Genomic DNA, 23,019 nt, shown 5'->3' with positions numbered 1-23,019 from the left:
AGCTACGGCTTTGTAGCTACTCAGAAGTCCATCCCTGCTGCAGAGGCATGAATCCCCCTGGCACCTGTGCAGTGCTGCCGCGACGCTTGGAAGAAGAGGTTCGGAGTCGGCATTAAAGGAGTTGTGGAGTCTGGAGAAACCTCTGGACAACTACAATATTTATCTTTTTGTTTGTCTTCAGTTTAACATTAGTTTGGAAGATTATGGTTGGGTATCAGCCAGTCAAAGATCAGTTCAGCAAATAATCTGTCCATTTGTGGTTAACAGGAGTTGGATGTAGAGAAAAACCTTCCATTTACCATTTAGCTTTGTTTATAATCCTCTGTTTAGACAGAGATGGAAATCTGAGCTCGCTGCTGAACTTGTCGTCTCTTGTCTACAGGAAGCTGGTGAAGGTTCTCACGTGGTACGTGAGGAGCGCAGATGATCCGGGTCGCAGGGAAATGCTCTTCTCTTCACTTAAAGCCATAAAGTACCTCTTCAGATTTATTGTCCAGTCCAGGGAGCTTTACCTCAGGTGAGGCTTTGCAAGATCGCAAGATAAAGTTTGTGTTGATATTTTGCATAAATCTTTTGTTTAGTGTTGCTGAGCCCAACTCCATCCAGTGTACACCAGAGCCTTAGTGACCAGCCGGGTCTGTTACATCCAATTGGTTCACTACTGAAGGTGGAGCTTATTGTCAGAGGGCGGGTAGGCCTACCTATTAGTCAAGACCATCTTTTGTAATGTAGTATATATCTTTGAACAGTCACTTAGCCATCCACATTGCCTTATTGAATCTGGAGTGGGTGGCTTCCCAAAGATCAGCTTTTAGGAGTTCATAGAGGGACTTTGATTACGAAAGGTTATTTACGGTACTTACTGAACACTTTGCCCAGTTTAGGGTATGTGCTGCAATGACAGACCCTCTGTAGAGTTCATGTTTGGTTGTTGTGCATCTTTACCCTTTGTAATGAAGTAAACCCAATGTGTGCCCTTTTTACACCTTCGTAAATCTTTGGGCAATGCTCTGGTCTCTCTAACTGACCCATTTCTAAGACTTAACAACAAAAGTTGTTTAAGTTATATCGTTAATGGCTAACTATCCAAGATATCTTTGCAAGCTTTCAAAACTTCAGGTTTCTTCTTCAGACATGATACAGAACTCCATCAGAACCGTACGTGATGTAACTGTGTGGAACAGGAGCTATGGAGTCAAAAGCAGCTGAGACATATAGTGGTTATATTTAAGGAACATGGGTTCAGGGCCTAAGTTGTGATCTGTCAGTCTATCAAGATTGAGCTTGTTCTGAAGGTGCTGAGGTGACAGACCTTTCAAGGAATTATATTTTATTATTCTTTCACTTGGTGTTTTACAGCTGGTGCTGTAAAGTGTAATGGGTGTGTAAGCAGATGGGTGTGTTGGTCTGACAAAACAATTGGATCAAGTTCTACACTGGATATTAAAGGAAACCTGAAGTGAGAAGGATATGAAGGCTGCCATTTTTATTTTATGCAATACTAGTTGCCTGGCTGTCCTTTTGATCCTCTGCCTCCAATTCCTTTAGCCACAGACCCTGAACAAGCATATGCAAATCAGGTGTAGGCAAACACAGGACAGCTGCCCAGAATCCCCCCTCAGACCAGGGCCGGTGCAGTGTCTGGGGATAGGCACAAGTCGAAACACGAGAATATTTGCAGGTATCCTGACCCCTTTCTTTTACTGCTACAGTTGACTTTGGATGGAGCTGCAGTGTGTGTACAGAGCATTGAGCAGCTCTGGGAAACTTAACAGAATCAGGTATGAGCACAGCCCTGTGCAATGTCAGCTGTCCTCATTATTATCTGTTTCCAAACTGCTCCTGATCAATCCCATTGTCGACCGGGAGCAGATCAGACATTTAGAAAAATAATTGACAGATCCTGTCAGTCGGACGGGAAATTGCATTATGTGTACACAGAATCATGTCCTACCATATTATTATACTGTATTGTGGGTGGCTGAGGGAGACCTTTCAGGAATACCCTCTTGAAAATCCTGGGTTTGCCCCTGCTTTGTTTTGGGTAGCGAGGTTGATGGCTTGAGAGAAGCGCAGTTCACTGGATTACATACAACTGAATTGACCTATTTCTGTGATTTACAGGTTTTATGGTCAAGGCGAGGGGAAGGACCAGTTCAATGACTCCATACACCAGCTTTTCCTGTCTTTTAATGAACTTATGGACAGGCCATTGGAGGAAGCTGTGAAGATTAAGGTGCGTTACCAGGGAAAGGCCTAGGTAGGCCATTTTGTTACATTCTAAAATTTTAACGTGTTTCACAGAAGATACAGAACACATCACTGTTCTCTCTTACAGGCCGCAGCATTGAAATATCTCCCAGGAATTATTAACCACTTAAAATTGGTGTTTGACCCTGTGGAACTAAGGTAGGTAGCTGGAAACCTGATCACAGCTGGATACTAAAGATGATTAATGAGATGCTTATTTTTCTGACTTACATGCAAATTGTATGTAGCTTGACATTGGGCCAATCAACTGCAGCTTTTGCCAATTTTGATTGGTCCAGTTCCAAGCTGCATGTAATTTGCTTTATACTTGCATTGAGTTGTCAAACTGAGCATCTAATTGATCATCTCTATTGGATTTCTCTGTGTGATAGCTTCATTGTACAGCTATAGCTCATTGTAGAGTAATGGTGTACTGTATTTGCAGAGGCTAGCTTACTGTGGTGATTGTGATAATCACTGTACTGTGTGGAAGATCTGAAGATCATATGAAGATGTAATACATCAGCTCCCAGTTTCAATGAGAGGTCTACTAGTGCAGGGCTTCTCAACCCTGTCCTCGAGTACCACCATAAATCCAGAGGTAGTTAATCAGCTCAGTTGAGACACTAATTTCCCAACCTGTAAGTGTTTGTGGTTTTCTGCAAAACAAGTACTGTTGGTGGTACTTGAGGACAGGGTTGGGAAGCCCTGCACTAGAGTATATGAGGTTTATTTCACACAGTGTGTATCTGTCTGCTTCTGACTTAAGTGTGTTGTCTTCCAGTGTCCTCTTTGCCAAGTTTATGCAGAGCGTTCCTCCAGACCAGCTTGTCCATCAGACATTGGCTTGCATGTGTAAAGTGGTGGAAAGTGACCTCTTCCTGCAGCAAGGTGAGAAGAGGGGATTTGTGGCTTTTAGGTTTCATTCATGCAGCAAAGTCCCCTTTATCTGGACCTCAGGCAACCGAAAGTTTAAACTAACTGGTATTCCTGAGGGAGATAACTGGGACAGTGCTTTGGAGGGTTTGCATGGGTATTGTAGGGTAGAGAATATTTACTGAGCCTCCAGGTGCCATCTTCTACCCTTCCTGCAGCTCGCTTCGGCTTTCCGGCATCCATGCACGTCTCCTGGGTCAGGTGACACGCTGGGAGCTGTACACAGAGGATGTCGGAAAACCGCTATGACCTACAGGAAGGGCAGAAGATGGCGCCTGGAGGCTTGGTAAGTATTTTCTGCTGCACACGGGGAGGTTTGTGCTTTTTCAGCCGCTTGCTCAGGCAACTGGCAAACACACACTCCCAGCAATCCCCAGCTGTGCCGGATACAGGGGACTTTGCTGGATTCCGAATAATACAGCAGCCACCGGGAGTGTGTAATGGCGATCTTCAGGCATAGTCACAAGTGATGTAGCGTCGTGCTGGTGGTCTGGGTCACTTTCTCTTACATTTTAGATAAGTTTCTTGTAGCCTCCCTGGCGTTCTGATTCCCCAGGATTTCCGTGCAAAAAGTGGTTCAATTAATTTCCAATAATTTGCAACCTTTTTTTTTTTTTTGCAATAATTTTTTTTTTAAATATTGAATTCAATACAGGTTATTGTACTGAATTCAACTGAAAAAAAAAATGTTTGCAGTGAGATGTTGATGACACTGTGTGACCCTGGTGTCATCAACGTCGATCGGCGGGGGACATGTCATCGCTGAGGGAGAAGCAAAATCCGTACATGGACATGGAAGACGGCACTGGGGAAGCAATCAGAGGTACGCGACGAGGAATCAGCACGCCAATGGTAAGTATAAGACCCAGATGTGAAGCCAGGTGTATAGGGAGCCACATGTAGCCAGATGTCAGGGTAGCCAGGAGTGTAGCCAGATGTCAGAGTAGCCAGTAGTGTAGCCAGATGTCAGGGTAGCCAGGAGTGTAGCCAGATGTCAGGGTAGCCAGGAGTGTAGCCAGATGTCAGGGTAGCCAGGAGTGTAGCCAGATGTCAGAGTAGCCAGGAGTGTAGCCAGATGTCAGAGTAGCCAGGAGTGTAGCCAGATGTCAGGGTAGCCAGGAGTGTAGCCAGTTATGGGTAGCCAAGTGTGTAGCCAGGTATATAGGGTGCCAGGAGTATAGGGTGCCAGGTGTAGCCAGGAGTATAGGGTGCCAGGTGTCCCCTCCCTCCCGATCCCCCCCCCCCCTCACTTTTGGGCTGGGGGATCCCCCTCTGCGGGTGGGGGTATCCCCCTTCTGTGCGGAGGTATTTCTGGCTGGGGGATCCCCCTCTGTGAGCGGGGGGATCCCCCTTCTGTGCGGAGGTATCTCGGGCTGGGGGATCCCCCTCTGCCAGCGGGGGGATCCCCCTTCTGTGCGGAGGTATTTCTGGCTGGGGGATCCCCCTCTGTGAGCGGGGGGATCCCCCTTCTGTGCGGCGTGCGGGTGGCCTCTACCCCTCCTCGCTTCCCCCCTCGGATCCCCCCGCTCACAGAGGGGGATCCCCCAGCCAGAAATACCTCCGCACAGAAGGGGATCCCCCCCGCTGGCAGAGGGGGATCCCCCAGCCCGAGATACCTCCGCACAGAAGGGGGATACCCCCACTCGCAGAGGGGGATCCCCCAGCCCAAAATACAGCCGCACAGAAGGGGGATACCCCCACCTGCCCGCCCTAGCACATTCTCTCCCTGGGGATTCCCTAGGGAGAAGCATGCAGCAGCCTGCAGAGGCTGCTGCAGTGCTGCAGATCACAGCGTGAGGGGAAAGTGCAGGACGAGCTGAGCTCGTCCAGAACATTTCTAGCAAGTTTTCTTTGGACGACCTCAGCTCGTCCAGAACGCTAGGCAGGTTAAAGCCTAAAGGTGCCCATACATTGCTCGATTTGTGGCATCGAAATCCAGCGGATTCGGTCAGAATGATGGAATCTGGCAGAGATCCACCCATATGGCCATCTTAACTGTAACTTGGCACTTTATGTATAATTTGCAATTTCTTGAATAACTTTTACATTAACAAGATTTTTCCTCTTGACCATTACAGAGTGCAGAGACGCCATGTTGCCTTTGCTCATTGACCAGTTAAGTGGGCAGCTGGATGACTATTCTAACAAGCCGGATCATGAAGCCAGTGGACAGCTCCTTAGCAATATACTGGAAGTTCTTCAGAACAAGGAAGCAGTAAGTATAATGAAAAACTCAAAACATATATGCAGAGCTAAAACAAAAGCTATGCCAAGGATGCGCAGTATATAGAACACTGTTATCAAGATACATCCATCTAGCAATGAAATGAATGTAAAGGTATGCTGTCCAATCTAACAAAATGTATTAGGGACTGGTCCCTGAATAAAAGCAATCTAAAAACTGCAACAGGAAAGAGCAGGTTATAAATAATAATCAAAATCCGATAATCCGCGTACTAATGAACTTCAGAATTAAATAATCAAATATCAATGTGCTGTGACCAATAAATATTCCATACAAATCTTATGCGGAGCGAAAAGCAAACAATCAAAAGAACTACCTGGCCTCCCAGACAGCTAGTAATGAAAAGTACCACATATGGTGACAAATAGAGCCTGTAAAAAAGTATGCTTACCCCACGGGTCATGTAACACAAAAAAAACCCAGTTGACTGTTGTGTGATACTCACGTGTTCCGCAAGCACTAACTTCTTCCTCAGAGATCTCCGAGGAAGCAGTGAGTACTTGCGAAACACCACCTCTGGTACCAGTTACTTTTTTCAAGAGTGCGACCACTTCCATTCAGCAACAACTGGTGTGCATGAGTGGAGACAGGCGTTATTTTTCCACCTGCTTCTTATGGTTGGGTGCCCTTTGTTGCAACCCACCTTTGTGAGAATACTTCATCCTATTACACTTTTCAGATAACTAATAATGTATTGTGCTCCCATTGTCTCTGGGTTTTTTCCTATAGTGTTTTCCACCGCATCCTTTCTCCTTTGGTTTTGTTAGTCACCTACTGTATATGTTATGCAGTTGAGGACTTGTCGCTGTCTTCTTTTTCCTTATCTACAGTCTTGTTTCAATTATGTTGTTTATTGGTAATGTCTATAAGGTACTGCCTGATTTTCTCTGATTTTATGTTCACACAGGGAGACACAACGCATCACATCCAGCTCATCATGGAGCGTCTGTTGAGGAGGATTAACCGCACAGTGATTAGCATGAGCCGCCAGTCCCCACATATAGTAAGAATTTGGGATTCTGGGATACAGGATGTACTGTCTAGCGTGTTATGATTTTGGCTATATAGACTTAAATTCCCAAAGCCTTTCCAAGTTGGGTAAAGCAGAAAACTGCTGATTTTACTAAACATTTTGTAAAAGGTCAATCCACTAAGGCCGTTACCACAGAAAATACTAAAATTCCTGACTAGTGAGGTAACTATCAGACTTGTCTATGTCAATTTATAAAGATTAGAGCATGAGGTAAAAGAAGTGAAATGTTCAGTGTTTTCTCTCCTGGCTGGACCTGTTGGTAACTATGGTAACAAACAGCCATGTAGTTCTAGAAGGGAAAAAATGGAACACAAATGAGGTAAATACTATTTAAACTATTCATGATAATAAGAAGGTTAATAATAAATTATTTCCCTAATTTCACAATATTATGATGCCGTATATACTGAGCTGTAAGTCGAAATTTAGGGCTGACTCACTAAAGCAAAACATAGGGGCCGCCTTATATGCGAGTCAGTCCTAAATTTCATAACTTATAGCCGGGGAGCCTTTCTCTCCTAACTATACTGCAGCAGACCCTATCTCCTCTAGCTCTCTCTACACCCCCCCCCCCCCCCCGGCTGCTAGTGCACCCACCTCTCTTTCCTTACGCTGTGGCATGTATGCAGAGTGATGTAGGGGAGCAAACATACCTAGTGTACCACACTGAACGCTTTGTCCACCTATCTCCTTTATCTCCTTTCCCTCATGCTGGGGAGCGTGCAGTAGTGTCTCTCTGGTTCCCGAAAAGAAAAAAGGCAGCAGGAACTTTTTTCAAATGGTAAATAGCATTGCAAATCACATAGTTTTGCGTTTGCTATGCGATTTGTATTCACTCTCATTGATTTAAAATAATAGTAAAAGGCAAACAAAATGCAGCATGCACTTTGTTTGCGATTAGGTGAAAATCAGATGGCACCACTCTACAGGGCACAGTGATTACTTAAGTTATCAGGGTGCCCTTGTGATTGGCAACCCGCGTGCACTTTGAAAATTGGATGGAAGCGCAAGCGGTGTGGGAGGGCCCTAAATAATGTGGTGGGGCAGCTGTACACTTGCTAGATAGTTGACTGAGACGGCCCAAAACAATCATCTTGGCTGAGGATTTTCTAACATGGGTACCAAGATGCACACACCACACACCACACACACACACACGTTGCAAATACCTTTCATGTGAGATATACTGTTCTCAGAATGAGGAAGAGGGAGGAGGAGCATACATGAGGTTTCACAGATGGCGGGAATCATGCTGTGCTCATTCCTCTAGGGTCGCTTTGTAGCTTGTATGACGGCGGTCCTGAGGCAGATGGAGGATTACCACTATGACCACTACATCAGCAGATTTAAGACTCGACAAGACATCATAGTAAGTCCCCAACACAAATGGCTTTGTTCTTTGTGTGCTTTTACTAAGTGTGCTACATTTGTGTTTCTTCCTTCTATTTTCTCCACCTTTTACAGGATTTCTTGATGGAGACCTTTATCATGTTCAAGGACCTGATTGGAAAACGTGTGTTCCCAAGGGACTGGATGTTGATGATAATGACACAAAACAAGTGTGTAACTTTAATTACCTTCATAGTTTTCCCACTCAGAGGTGATCATACCTGTAGGATCTGTTAGTCACCTTAAAGTTAACATTAGACGAAGCACCCTCATGTATTTTACCATATATATCAGTGGGAACATTACAGAAAACGCCTACCCTGCTCTCTGTTTCCTCCTTCACTGTTCAGCCTACTTGTTATCAGCCCTGATACAATCCCCGACTGAGCATTCAGTCTGGCTTTGCTCAGGAATCATTATAGCGGAGTGTGTCTTCTCTGACGTCTTTTCAAGCCCAAGCCTGCCCCCTTCTGGCTCTGCTATAATGACTCAGCTATAATGATTCCCAAGCAAAGCCAGACTGAATGCTCAGTTGGGGATTTTATCAAGGCTGATAACAAGCAGGCTTAGCAGTGAAGAATGAAACAGAGCAGGGTAGGTTTTTTCTCTCATGTTTCCACTGATATACAGTATATGGTAAAATACATGAGTGTGCTTCGTCTCTGGTTCACTTTAATGTCCGAATGCTCACATCCTTAATGAATAAGGCTACATCCTACAAAATCTTTCCTCTGTGGGATAGGTCCTGCTGACGTAATGATCATTAATTGGGCCCCCTATGAAATGTGCATGTCTTTCCATACATTGTGGTGGACTGAGGCCTTCCCCAGTGTTTCTTGCTGTGTATCTAGTGATAAAAAGTAAGAGTCAGGTGAAGATCTCTCTCTTTCCGTTTTCATCGTCACATTGGAAGTGAGATGAGCTGTTCTGATACTCAAATGTGTTTATCATTATTTTGTTAACTTCCCTGGCAGTATGATTTCCACATTTTGGGGTCTAAAATCCAGGGCTGTGGAGTCGGAGTCAAGGAGTCTGAGTCGGGGCAATTTTGGGCACCCGGAGTTGGAGTCGGAGTCGTTGATTTCATAAACTGAGGAGTCCTGAGTCGGATGATTTTTGTACAAAATCCACAGCCCTGTTAAGTATTAGACTGAGGAGTCGGAGTCGGGGCCAATTTGGGGACCCGGAGTTGGAGTCATGGTTTCATAAACTGAGGAGTTGGAGTTGGAAGATTTTTGTACCGACTCCACAGCCCTGCTAAAATCGGTGCAATTTTTTTGCAGGCTTTAAGACCCTAAAACCGGGAAAAATGCTGTTACTAAGATCTGCAGCAGCCCCAAGCACTTAGTCACCTCCCTGGGATCCAGTACTTCAGTTCTCCCTCTGTCCTCTGGGTGGCGCCATAACCCTGTAGTGAGATCGCGGACTGTTGTCATGACATGACAACATGTTATCTCACCAGAGGGATGCAGAGCCTCTGTAGACAGGAAGGAGAAGGGCTGCCGGTGTCTGGATCCCCAGGGAGGTGAGTTAAAACTCGTGCTACAAGCTTCCCTGCGGCTACCACAAGTCACGCTTGTGGTTACCGCTCCTGGCTGCTTTATTCCACCACGAGCCTGACTCGTGGATACAGCCAGGGAGGTTAAAGTGACCCCCAAAAAGACTTGCTAACCTAAGATAATGGAAGGCTCTGGATCTCATAGAGCCTTCCCAGTCCTCTCTCCATGCCCTCAGTTCACCGTTGTCCGTGGTGGAGCAAGGAGACTGAGAGAGAATCGGTAGGGCTGTATGGAATCCAGAGCCTTCCCTCTTCTTAGGTGAGTATTGAAGTCTTGTGTTTTAGGTCACTTCAGGTTTGCTTTAGACTCTCTACTTTGTGTCTTCGATTCGTAACCCAGTTTTTACTGTGCTGTTTGTGGCCACTCTTGCTCCAGCCTAATCATACTTCTCTTCTCCGAGATCTCAGTCACTCTGCAATATACACTGTTTTCTATTTGCTGAAAGCAATGCTCCACTGGAATTAAATTGTAATCTTAAAGAGGAGCTTTTAGGTATAGGGTCTCAGAGAAAAAAAAACACATATATCAGTAGCTAAATATTGGCTCTACTTACATTACATATGCATTTGACTGTCCACGTTTGGATTTCACAGAATTTTTATATAGGATTTGCAGAGAATGATGCTCCTGACAGCTCATGGCAGGTTCCATGTTTGTCTGTTTCCTATGAAGCCAATTGTGAAGTCATATCCTCCCTGCTTCCTGATGATTCCACTCACAAAAAAAATCTTAATGGACAACACTACTGTGCAGTGAATATTAATTAGCCATGTGGCTAGGAACAATAGCGGACTCATGCAGTATACTCTAACGGAACATGTGCCCTGTGATTTTTCAGTGCTGTGAGTTTAGGCTGCTGCTGTTAGAAGCTGCTGTAACATGAGCCTGTGAAGCAGCCTTAGGGCGTGATAGGGAAATGAAGGGGATGACCCAAGGTAGTGCACTGGGGAGAAGCAGCCCCAGAATGCTTTGCAGTATCTGTTATGCGTCCTGCCGGCCTCCTTACAGAGCTTGGGAATAACAGCCTTGCTGTTCAGCACACATCACAGTAAGAGAGATTTTTAACGTCAGTATTGCCTTTTTGGCTTCCTTCTAAACAGTTTAACAAGGAGAATAGAGGTTTAAATTAGCTTTTGCAGCCTGACAGTTACTCTTTAAGACTTGCTTAGTGTGATGCTAAAGCAGTATTTACCAGCGCTGCACTTTCCATGCCAGGGTCTTCCTGCGGGCGATGAACAGATTCTCCACTGTCCTCAACAAGTTCTTCCTGGATCAGGCCAACTTCGAGCTGCAGGTAAGATTATAATGGTGGTTGTAATAACATAATTAAATAATACCAAGCCTCTGTTTTGAGGCATACTGGCGAAGGCAAGCCCACAAAAATTCTAAGGAAATCATCAGCAGGCCACTGAAATAACACACGTTGTCATTCATGCATGAAAAACATCTGTAAATGCATTTTTCAGCAGTGGGGCCACATGCTGCTCTCAGTGGTCATTGGACGTGTAAAGTTTTTGGGAGGGAAATCAGAACTGGGTTTTCTTATTCTGAAAAAGGATTACTGTGTAACATGTTTGTACCAAACATTGCATACGTTCCAGTCCAAAAACAAAATGAATACAAGTAAATACATGAGTTTAAAAATAAAATTGACAGTATGGTGTTTGTCTCCATGATAATTTGCACTGCTTGCTCTGATTTACATATTACCTACAGAAGATTTCTATGTGGTTTATTTATTTTGTCCAGGTCATGGTAGCCATAGATATTTTCATTGCTCCTAAAAGTAACTCCTTCAGTTACTTTCATCACCATTTATCACCGACGTACAATGCTGTTTTATTGTATGCTTAAAGAGACTATGAAGCTCACATCATTTTTTTTACTTACTTCCTCCAGCCCCATAAGCACGGATGTGTCCCTCGCTGTCCTCCTGCGATGTCCTGTTCAGCCACGGTGAGCCCCGGTAACAGGCTCAGTGATGTCAGTCCGGGTCTACTGTGCATGCGCAGTCGCTCCGCGTATGTGCAGAGGACCCTGACTGGCTTTGACTGAGCCCTTTACCGGGGCTCACCGCGGTTGAACGGGACTTCGCAGGACAGCGATGGACACATCCGTGCTTATGGGGCTGGAGGAAGCCCCGGGTAAGTAAAAAACTGCGGTGAGACTCATCTCCGAGTCTCTTTAAAGACCAGTTCACGTCTTCAGCCAGACACTTGAACAGTTATTACATGTTTAATGAGTGTCAGTTGTCTTTTGTTAACTCTCTGTATATATAATTATTGGGTGTTTCTTCCTGAACGGAACAAGTTGCTTGTATTGAGCACGATGCCTTCAGCAACACAAAAAGTTGTCTGGCTGAAACTCGTATTTTTCTTTGCCAACTCATTATATAGGACAACCAGGTCTGTTCCTGTTTGTAGCAGATGAGTTTAGCAGGTACAGCTCTCACCTCTCTTTTTTTTTTTTTTTTCCTCTTCCAGCTTTGGAATAACTTTTTCCACCTGGCTGTGTCGTTTTTAACCCATGATTCCCTGCAGCTGCACAAGTTCTCCCAGGAAAAGCGCCACAAGATTCTGTGCAAGTAAGAGAATCACGCAAGTATATGTTCTCCCTTGGTACACGGGGTAAACTCATTTTGCAGTGTTGACCACTTAAGCACCACAGGTTATTTCCCCTTAAAGAGAACCCAAGGCGGTTCTTACTAAAGATAATAGGACACAGAGGCATGTTCTCTGCACAGTGACATGCCTCTGTGTCCTTTCATTGTACCCTGGGTCGTGGCTTAGCTTCCGATTGGAGGAGGCTTACAGAGGCGGGGAGCGAGGGGACAGAGGCGGGAGGCATGAAATGGAGGAGCAGTGATTGATAAAATACAAGGTTCTCTGTAAAAACCAGAGCAATTCCCACATTTCATGCGCCCCCCATTAATTCGCCATTAACTTTATCACCACTTATGACACCAACATGATCTATACATAGTTTTGGGGGGGGTTTTTGCCAGTAATTAGGTTTTCTTTAGGTGGTACTTTTCGGTAAGAATTATTTTACTTTAGCTGCATTTTAAAGGGAGTAATAAGAACAAAATGAAAAAAAAAATCATTATTTCTTAGTTTCAGCCATTATAGTTTTAAAATAAAATATGCTAAAATAGGCACATTTTATTTATTTCAGTTAGTACAATGTTTAAATTGTGTCCCTAGTACAATGTATCGCAACAATATTTTATTTGGAAATAAAGGTTCAGGGTGACAGAAATTGAGCTTCTGTACAAGGCTTAAAGAGACTGTAACAAAAATGTCATCCTTTTTTCTACCATCCTACAATTTCCTAAACCTATTCTAATGTGCTCTGGCTTACTGCAGCACTTTCTACTATCACCGTCTCTGTAATAAATCAATGTATCTTTCCCCTGTCGACTTGTCACCCTGTGTCTGAAAGGCTGCCAACTCTTCCGTGCTGATCTATTATGCACACCCCTCTCCAGGCCCCTCTATGCACACTCCAGTGTGTGTGTTATTTACATAAGCCAGCAGCATCTCTGCTCTCTTATTAGTGAGAGAAGAGAGCTGGATAAAAATCCTCCTCTGTTAGGCTGTGAAAGGAGCTGGCTGACACATACTGAGGAATTACAGACAGGGCAGAGCTGTCTGCAGGAAGAAACGATCAGCCTGTCACTAGTATTCAGTGGATGAGAGCTGCAGGGGGACAGAAGATGCACACAAATGATCTCTTGAGATTCAAAAGGAAGGCTGTATACAGCCTGCTTGTGTATGGATGTATTTTCTATGTGTGGACATACTGTACATCAACCTACTTCCTGTTTTGGTGGCCATTTTGTTTGTTTATAAACAAACTTTTTAAAACTGTTTTTGACTACTTTTAATGCTGCAGGTAGCGGCGAAATTGTGACAGAGGGTAATAGGAGATCTCCCCTAACGCACTGGTATGTTTACTTTTTGTGCGGTTTTAACAATACAGATTCTCTTTAACTCCCTCAACTAAAATGTTAATACATGCTCTTATAATTTCTCGTCTGGACTACTGTAACATACTACTTTGTGGACTACCTTCTAACAGACTGGCCCCTCTCCAGTCGGTACTGAACTCAGCTGCTCGTCTCATTCATCTTTCTTCTCGATTTTCCTCTGCTGCTCTTCTCTGTCAAGCTCTTCACTGGCTGCCAATTAACCAGAGGATCCAGTTCAAACTTTTAACCCTAACCTACAAAGCTCTCCACAATCTCTCTCCCCGGTACATATCCTCACTAATATCCGGATACCAACCCAATCGCAATCTCAGATCTGCACATGATCTTCTGTTGTCCTCCTCTAGAATTACCTCCTCATATTCACGTTTACAAGATTTTGCACGCACTTCACCCCTCCTCTAGAATTCCCTCCCCCAACACATCTGTCACTCGCCGAGCATTGTTACCTTTAAACGCTCTCTAAAAACGAATTTGTTCCGACAAGCATATGCGCTACCCTAGGCCACTTCCCTTTGTCCTAAGACCAAATTTTACTCCTACTAGGTATCCTAAAACACACTGCCTCTATATATTTGTTGTATACAACCCCTCCTCTTGTCCCCAACCCCCCCACCACCACCCCCATTCCTTTTAGATTGTAAGCTCGCAAGGGCAGGGCTCTCTCCCCCTTTTGTGTCTTGAAAATGATTTATTTATTTTATTTATCAGGTTACTCTTATCACTGTCATTACCAATTCTGTATCATTTTTATATTTTGTCACCAATTATGTATCTTGTATATTGGTGTACACTATTGTCTGTATTATTATGTACCCCATTTTTGTTTCTTACTTAGTACAGCGCCATGGAATATGTTGGTGCTTTATAAATCAATAATAATAACTCTGTGCTTCTGGGTGATGTGATCAGTATTAAAGCAGATCCGAAATGAAAAACTAACTCTAACAAGTAACTTGTCTATATATCTTATGTACAGTTTAGATGGTTTAACCTTTTCGGGACCATGTGAATGAGATCCTACGCTGCACTTGTGGCTGTTCTAGCCTGATGCGGCGTAGGATCTACGCCACCCGCCGTTACCGCTCCCGACGCGATCGTGCGCACCCGGAGGGGGAGATTAAGCTGTCATATGACAGCCGACATCTCCCCTGAGTGATCAGCAGCCATCGCGTATGGCTGCTGATCACGTGATCACTACGATCGCCGTCCGATCGTAGTGATCAGTTTGACAGCTGCGGCGGCAGGGGGGAAAAAGAAGAGGATCCACTCACCTCCCTGCCATTCCCGTGATGATCGGCGCCCCCCTCCGCTCTGGCCGGCATCTCTGCTCCGTCTGACGTCAGCGCCGGGTCCCGGCTTGATGACGTCATCAAGCCGCGACCCGGAACTGATCGTCAGACAAAACGGAGATGCCGGCCAGAGAAGAGGGTCCCGTGTGGCTCATCGCTGGAGCCTGGAAGGTGAGTGAAGGCTGCTGGCAGAAGGAGGGGCACAGGCCACCATGGGGGGACACAAAACCAGCCAGCCACAGACGGGATCCGGCCGCCTGACCCCCCCCCCCCCCCCAAACGCGCGCACCCCCCTCCCGCGCAAAATGCCTGGTCCTTAAGAGGGGGTAGGCAGCCGGTCCCGAAAAGGTTAAACAGCAAATCTGTCTGCATACTGCTTTAATAGAATGATTATTTCTTCCTGTGATACAATGACAGCAGCCATGTTGTTTGTAAACATTACACAGAGGCAAGCTTATCTGCGCCATCAGCACTCAGACTGAAAAAAACCTAATCCCCCCCCCTCCCTCCTCCTCCTCCTCCTCCCTCTTCCCCTCTGCCTCTGAAATCTCTGCCTAGTAATACCTCCCCCTCCTCCTGCCCTCCTTGCTACTGCCAAGGCTTTCTGAAAACTGTGGGTGGGGCTTATTTAGTTTATAGGGAATTCGAGTATTAAAACAAAAACAAAAAAGTATTTGGCTTGAGGAATGCCCTATAAACTATAGGAAAGGAACACAATTATGCAATGAGTAAAAGTTCATCTCGGATCACAGGGTTTATAGCTCCACAAGCTTCATCTCACAGAGTGCTCTGATTTCTAAGCTCATTAGATGGTATGTTTACATTTGTCTGACTTGCTGTGTTGGATTCTATCCATTGATGAATATTTCCCCTGCAGGTATGGAGACATGAGAAAGGAGATTGGCTTGAAGATTAGAGACATGTGGTATAATCTAGGTGAGACTTCTCTCCTTCACTTGTGACTCTGCTTTTATAAAAGAAATGTCTTTCTACTCACAGTATTGTTCTGTGATTGCAGTGTGTGTGTGTGAGAGAGACTTTATAGCACACATTTCAGTGCTTCCTGTGAGCTGCACATACTCTCCCATGATGCACTGTGATCTCAGCATTATAACATGTTGTAGGGTTTTTGCCTTTTTGTGCTCCTAGTTCCAGAACCAGACAAAGTATACATGGCTTTTTAGGGTTACAAAGTTTAGTTGAAAAAAGACATCCGTCCACGTCCAACCTGGAGAAGAAATACAAATACCGTAAGTAAAAATTGGGTAAATTTTTGTCACGCACCCTCACATCTCACAGTTGATCCAGAGGAAGGCAAAAAAAAAAAAACCTTCCTGACTCTAGGTGTCAGTCAGATAAAATTCTTTGTTCAGCCTCGATCTAAAAACATTACATCTTTAAAGCCCCATCTACACCATACAATTTTTTATTCGATTCATCGATTCGATTTAATCAGACATGTCCGATTGGGATTCAATTCGATTTGCCAATGCAAAACAATGGCAAATCGAATCGAATTCCGATCGGACATGTCGCATTGAATCGAATCGATGAATCGAATCGCACAAACATTTTATGGTGTAGATGGGGCTTTCGACAGCGCTGCTTACACAGACAGAAGGGGTGCAGTAAAAAGAAAAACACAGAAACAAACAGGTTCACTTTAATGAACTATGGAATTCTGTTTTCAGGTTTGGTGTCATGCTAATACGTCTGTGTTGGTTATTGTTAGCATTAGGATTGGTGGAGGGGTAAGGATCATTGTATATATTTTATTTTTTGTTTGACTTTGGTACCAGAAACATTGGACCAGGAGCTAATATGCCAAACCAACATATTCCTCTTCCCCCAGGGCCACACAAAATCAAGTTTATACCTTCCATGGTGGGACCAATCCTAGAGGTGACCCTCACCCCAGAACCAGATCTACGCAAGGCAACAATTCCCATCTTCTTCGACATGATGCAGCATGAGCATAACTTCAGTGGAAGCGGCCATTTCCACATGGTAAGTGACAGCAGAGAGGGATATGTTATACAGTTATATTCTTCATCAAGCGTACTTTACCCCTCAAGCCAAGCAAGCGCAACCAAAGCCCTGATGCTTGTCTTAAAGCGGATCCGAGATGAAAAACTAACTATAACAAGTAACTTGTCTATATATCTTATCTAAAGTTTAGATAGTTTACACAGCAAATCTAGCTGCAAACAGCTTCAATAGAATATGATCATTTCTTCCTGTGATACAATGACATCAGCCATGTTGTTTATAAACATTACACAGAGGCAGGCTTATCTGCATCTTGAGCAAAGAAAACGAATCCCCCTCCTCCCCTCTGCCTCTGAAATCTCTGGCTAGTAATGCCTCCCCCTTCTCCTGCCCAGACTTGGCTCCCATGAGCCCTTGCTACTGTCTGAAACTGCCTTGGCTCTCTGACAACCTGTGGGAGTGGCTTATTTAGTTTATAGGGAATTAGAGCATTAAAACAAAAAAGTATTTGGTTTGAGGAATGCCCTATAAACAATAGGAAAGGAACCCAATTATGCAATGAGTAAAAGTTCATCTTGGATCGACTTTAAGTTTAAAAAAAATCTAGAAACCTTCTGGCATTGAATATGGGAATATCCACAAATAAATCTAATTATAGGACCATTTAGCTAATTTTTTTACATGACAGAATAGGGTGTCCAAAAGCATTCAAGCCTACAATCTGCAGCCTAGGAATACTGGGCCTAATTAGAGACTTGAAAATCACAGAAACTATAATCAAGGAAAGATTTTTCACTCTCATAAATTCACTTATTTGTTTGGTACCCGACTCAACCCATCTCTCCCTTTCAAAAAGAGTTTAACCCCCACAGAGGTTTTCCTGACATTCAAAGGAGTATGGGTATGACTAAAGTGAAATCAAACTAACTTACTGCGAGCAGTGCCCACTCATGGCAATGGGCTTGACTCACGGTAAACTGCACGCGCTACAAATAATGCGTGGGCCAGTGCACAAACAGGGCGTAAGCCGCCGCGGGACGCATACCTCGCTTTACTGAATCAAGGCCAATGACACCAAAATGTGCCCAGCACTGAAAAAAAAACCCCTACAGCCGCTTCCCCTCCCCTCAGCAGATCCACGCCCCTCTGGACATATCAATCAAGGAATGATCCTATGTAGGAACACCCCCTCCAATCACACGCTCGTACACGGTTCGATCGAAATGTAAAACAACTGCTACCGATGGCCCTCAGATCGATCCAAATTTTCCGCACGGTACGATCGACGGTTCGACCCTTATCAGTTCGCAATCGATCGAAAATAGCCCCAAAAGGTAACCGATTTTGTACCGATTCGATACCTATATCGGATCAATCGGTCGAATCGAGCACAAAATCGTCAAGTGTATGGCCTGCTTAAGACCTTATCAAGCTTTTGGCCGTGAGGCCTCACCCATTTCCAGAGAACATAACAAATAACTTAAAGCGGATCTGTAACATCAAAAGATCCCCTGGGGGTACTCACCTCGGGTGGGGGAAGCCTCCGGATCCTAATGAGGCTTCCCACGCCGTCCTCTGTCCCTCAGGGGTCTCGCTGCAGCCCTCCGTGAAAGATGACGTCAATATTTACCTTCCCGGCTCCTGCGCAGGCGCTCTGACGGCTGTCGGCTCCGAACTACACGGAAATACCCGATTGCCGTCAGGTCTGCTCTACTGCGCAGGCGCAAGTTTCCGGCGCCTGCGCAGTAGAGCGGACCCGACTGAGATCGGGTATTTCCATGTAGTTCGGAGCCGAAAGCAGCCACAGCGCCCCCGCTGGAGCCAGCAAAGGTAAATATTGAACTGACAGTCGGGTCTGTCGCCGGCTGTTCGGAGGGCTGCAGCGAGACCCCCGTGGGACAGAGGACGGCGTGGGAAGCCTCATTAGGATCCGGAGGCTTCCCTCACCCGAGGTGAGTACCCCCCAGGGGATCTTTTTGATGTTACAGAGTCTCTTTAAATATCAAAAACAATAGTTTCATGTCAAAAGTTTGATTTCTAAATGTATCCTTAGGATCAGATGAAAGGTTTGGTTTTGGGTGCCTCCAATGAAAGGAGGGGAAAGCTGGTGTCTGTGCTACTGAGGTCCTCAGTATGTATGAGGCTGAGAGTTATGAAGAGCTGGGGTGGAAGTTCAGTAGTACGATAAGTTTGGATCTTCTGGTTAGAACTGGTAAGTTGGAGAAACAGAACAAGGACATTCTTTTCTTTGTTAAAATACCGCCACAATATCCCTGAAATCTAGCTATCCTACAGTTTTTTGTGGGTAATTTAGTAAACATTACAAATCCCAGGCATCTGTTAAATAAATAAATAAATAAATAAATTGGGAAAGTCCCCACCTTTCTTCCATGTTAAGTTTTGATTGGTTGTTCATATTTGTTCTACAGTTTGAGAATGAGCTGATCACTCGTCTGGACCAAGAGGTGGAAGGAGGGAGAGGAGACCGGCAATACAAAGACCTTCTGGAAAAGCTGTGAGTTTTATTTCCGTCCCCAGAGTTTCTCTCATCATTTATGTAAAACTAATGTAGTACTTGGTGTGTTGTCCTTCCTCCTGACACCTCCTTTCTCCTGGCCACTTCTCTTCCCATGTATCTGCAGTTTGTTGGATCACTGCCGGAAACACAAGTATCTCTCCAGCTCTGGAGAAGTTTTCACTGTCCTGGTGAGCAGCCTTCTAGATAACCTCCTCGATTACCGAACAATCGCCAATGATGAGAGTGAAGAAAACCGGATGAGCTGCACCGTCAACTTGCTGGTATCTAATGTCCTCTATCTACAATGGTTATAGAAAAGAATCATTCACTTCACAATATTCACATTTTGTTGCTGTTCAAACTGAAATGAAGATGCACACAATATCTCCGCTAACTTTGCAGGTTTATGCTTTGCAATATTGGCCCACTTGTTGTTTACTGAAATTATCAAAATCAGTCAGACAAGGTGGATTGCACTTTTCAAGTAATTCCCCAGGTTCAACACGATTTAAGTCCGGGCTCTGACTAGACATAAGAAAGGGGAACTATCCTCATCCTGCTTAGAAAACAATCAGGCGGTTCTAGTCTCATAGTGGCTCTGGGCAGAGAAAAAATAAGTGTCCCTTTCACCCACCAAGGTCAACATGGTATCTTATGCATGGTTTGGCACGATTTCGAGGCACGGTTTGCCTCCGTCCCCACTATCTCAGTGTGTGGTGTCCTTTCTTCACACTGCCGGGGCGGAGCTGATGGGGAGAACCTCCTGGCAACTAGGCTGCAGACAGTGCCCCTACTAGTGACACACACAGGTGCTGGCACAGCATACAGATGCAGTGTGCAATCATACCAGGGGCATAACAATAGACCCTGCAAGGGATGCAGCTGCAGGGGGGCCCAGAAGCCGCAGGGGGCCCCATGGGGGGAGAAATTTATTTTCCCTGTCCTGAGACACTGACCACTAAGGGCACGGAGAGAAAAGGCTTTCTGCTCTCTGCACAATTGTTCTAATGACTGCCTCTGCTCAGCCACTGATAAGGAATCATACAAAGTTTTGCAGACAAAGATTTGTAGACCGACGGTGCGGCAGGGTCTTGTGTACAGCGCCCTCCCCCAACCTTTCTAGCCCTTCCCAACTGCTCTGTACTGTATTGATGCTGGAGCAGTCTGCAGAGCCAGTTCTGCTCCATCAGATATGGACAGAGTGAGTGTAATAAGCGGAGACTGGGAGCACTCATTTGTCGGTTTTCTGTATGCATTTTCTTAACACCATGTGGGGGGAGGTGAGGGGGACCTATCCAAAGATTTGCAGGGGGGCCCAGTGATTTCTAGTTACGCCCCTGATTGGGTCGTCTCTCGGTGAGCACATATGGTGGCCCTGTGCACTTGCGCAGATGGAACATACCTAAGGCCGCCCATGAACCAATATTTTAAAGGGAAAAGCAGATGTTGATGGGAGTGGTTAATATAGAAATTGTAAAGCAATAGATGAGGCTCGTTCGGAGAGTACTACAGTGAGATCCCCACCATTTTACCTGCAGAGCCCCTCTGCCTTGCCAGTGAACCTGGGAAAAAGGTGTGCAGTAGGTTAATGGTAATAAGGTATAACTACTTAGAAAGATTGCAATAGAAACCAGCCATGCCAGGCTCAACCTTTTAGGGGTTATCCAATTTATTTGCTAAGGATTCAGCAGGAGAACATACAGGCTGATTGGCACAATGTTTCAGGCCACGAAAGCCCTTCCTCAGGTGCCATTACTGGAGAAGCATAAACATTCCACATACAGATGAGGGAGGCAAGCTAAAGCTGAACAAAACTTAAAGCAAAAAAGAAAAGAAAATGATGATATAATGAATTGTATGTGTAGTACAGCAAGTAGCAAAGAAGAGGCTCATATTTTTATTTTCAGTTATATACATTTTTGTTCATAACATTGCATTATACTGTCACAGTTTCAGTTTTAAAACCGCACTCTGTATTTTAAGCTATAAAACAAAGCAGAAATAATGGATCATTTTAATTTTCCTGCAGTAAAACCTTATCTCAAGCCGTCTCTCACTGTTTCTTGGCTGTTTAAAGAGAAACTCCAACCAAGAATTTAACTTTATCCCAATCAGGAGCTGATACCCCCTTTTACATGAGAAATATAATGCTTTTCACAAACAGACCATCAGGGGGCGCTGTATGACTGATATTGTGGTGAAACCCCTCCCACAAGAAGCTCTGAGGACCGCGTACTTTTGACAGTTTGCCACAATGTAACAAGGTTCACAGGCAGGAAATAGCTGTTTACAGCTGTCGCCAACTGCCAAAACAGCTAGCTGCAGCTACATAACCTGCCCACAGTAAAAATGTCACCATGTAATGTCAGAATGTAAATCAGGGATTTATAAGATTTTACAATGAGCAAACAGTGACTAAATCATTTATACATAATTATTGTAAAAATGAAGCACTTTTTTTATTACATTTTCACTGGAGTTCCTCTTTAAGTGCTCAGAAAACAGGACTGTATTTGAATAGCTCAGAGAAGCTCTTTTGCATAGGTAACCGAACTTTTCCTGTACTGGAAAACAATATGAGACTATTTTCTTTGCTACTAATGTTCCATTTCTTAGCTGTACTACACATACAATTCATTATCTCAGAAGTTTATTTTCACTTCAGGTTTGCTTTAAATTACATTTAAAACCTGAACAATGGAGTGCAGTGAAGATTTTGATAACGATGCTTCATTTCCTGTGTTGACAGAATTTTTACAAAGAGAAGAAGAGGGAAGATATTTACATCCGGTAAGCACGATGTGCTTTGATGTTAATAGATGGGGACCAGTCAAACATGGAACTTCTCTCAGCATGTGTCTTGTCTTTAGGTATGTGTACAAGCTGAGGGATCTGCACCTGAACAAGGAGAATTACACAGAGGCAGCGTACACACTTCTGCTCCACGCTGAGCTGCTGCAGGTCAGTAAGCTCTACTTGAACGGCCTCTGGTATCCAGTAGAACGTTATACATCATGCTTTACCTTGTTCTGAATTGTAGTATTTTATCTCCCTCTAGTGGTCAGATAAACCATGTGCGCCTCACTTGCTGCAGCGAGACAGCTATACGGTTTACACCCAGCAGGAACTGAAGGAGAGGCTCTACCTGGAGATCATATCCTTCTTCGACAAGGGCAAAGTGAGTTGTTAGTCTTACCTGCAGTTAAAACTATACTTTGTAGTATGTCTGGTTTCTCCCCTTAACTGTACTCTTCCGTGGAGCTGGCCAAGTCTGCTGAGTAGATTTGGCTTGTGAATTCCTGACCCTCCCTCCAATCACATGACCTCACTTCCAGTCTCTGCGTTGCTTCATGGGCCATGTGGAAGTGGGCCAGACTCTGGTGGCCTCTGCCTTTCCTTTCACAGGATGGCTTAGTGCCTGCCCTCCCACAACAGGAAGCTAGGTGACAAGGCTGGATTACTGGGAGATCATTTTTCAGGGTTCACTCTCACTCAGCTTTTCTTAATATATTAGGGCAGTCAGGGACAGCACAGAGCACTTTACAAAGCACGGACTGAGGCATGTCAGCAGTCCTTCATATTTCATCTTACTGTAGTGTCTTCTCACATGAGTAACTTTGCTGTGTGTTTTGTATGTAGGTCTTTGCTTTACTAAACCAAAACTCCAGACAAGCTGCTGTAATACATTGTCTGCCAATAGATCTATATACAGTGGGATGCTAAAGTTTGGGCAACCTGCTTAATCTTCATGATTTTCCTGTATAAATCTTTGGTTGTTATGATAAAAAATGTCAGTTAAATATATCATATGGGAGACGTA

The 23,019-nt window shown here is 44.6% G+C and overlaps 1 protein-coding gene across 2 annotated transcripts in view; it reads left to right on the top strand.

Annotated features, from left to right (window-relative positions):
• The window catches only part of DOCK5 (dedicator of cytokinesis 5), a 205,088-nt gene that overhangs the window by 155,527 nt on the left and 26,542 nt on the right, over nucleotides 1-23,019 (top strand). Inside the window, exons 22-38 of one of the 2 annotated variants that reach the window (XM_068274725.1) lie at nucleotides 383-517; nucleotides 2,125-2,236; nucleotides 2,339-2,409; nucleotides 3,035-3,141; nucleotides 5,265-5,401; nucleotides 6,339-6,434; nucleotides 7,735-7,833; nucleotides 7,929-8,023; nucleotides 10,628-10,706; nucleotides 11,896-11,996; nucleotides 15,570-15,628; nucleotides 16,545-16,699; nucleotides 19,111-19,196; nucleotides 19,324-19,480; nucleotides 21,949-21,989; nucleotides 22,070-22,160; nucleotides 22,258-22,377. In XM_068274725.1, coding sequence (XP_068130826.1) covers nucleotides 383-517; nucleotides 2,125-2,236; nucleotides 2,339-2,409; nucleotides 3,035-3,141; nucleotides 5,265-5,401; nucleotides 6,339-6,434; nucleotides 7,735-7,833; nucleotides 7,929-8,023; nucleotides 10,628-10,706; nucleotides 11,896-11,996; nucleotides 15,570-15,628; nucleotides 16,545-16,699; nucleotides 19,111-19,196; nucleotides 19,324-19,480; nucleotides 21,949-21,989; nucleotides 22,070-22,160; nucleotides 22,258-22,377 — 1,741 coding nt within the window. Of the gene's footprint in view, nucleotides 1-382; nucleotides 518-2,124; nucleotides 2,237-2,338; nucleotides 2,410-3,034; nucleotides 3,142-5,264; nucleotides 5,402-6,338; nucleotides 6,435-7,734; nucleotides 7,834-7,928; nucleotides 8,024-10,627; nucleotides 10,707-11,895; nucleotides 11,997-15,569; nucleotides 15,629-16,544; nucleotides 16,700-19,110; nucleotides 19,197-19,323; nucleotides 19,481-21,948; nucleotides 21,990-22,069; nucleotides 22,161-22,239; nucleotides 22,378-23,019 lie in introns of those variants that run through there. The other variant, XM_068274727.1, reaches the window with a different exon arrangement.

Source organism: Hyperolius riggenbachi, chromosome 3 (assembly GCF_040937935.1).
Source record: "Hyperolius riggenbachi isolate aHypRig1 chromosome 3, aHypRig1.pri, whole genome shotgun sequence".
NCBI classification, from domain to species: domain Eukaryota; kingdom Metazoa; phylum Chordata; class Amphibia; order Anura; family Hyperoliidae; genus Hyperolius; species Hyperolius riggenbachi.
The sequence above is the reverse complement of the archived record's forward strand: the minus strand, read 5'-3'. Positions and strand labels throughout refer to the sequence as shown.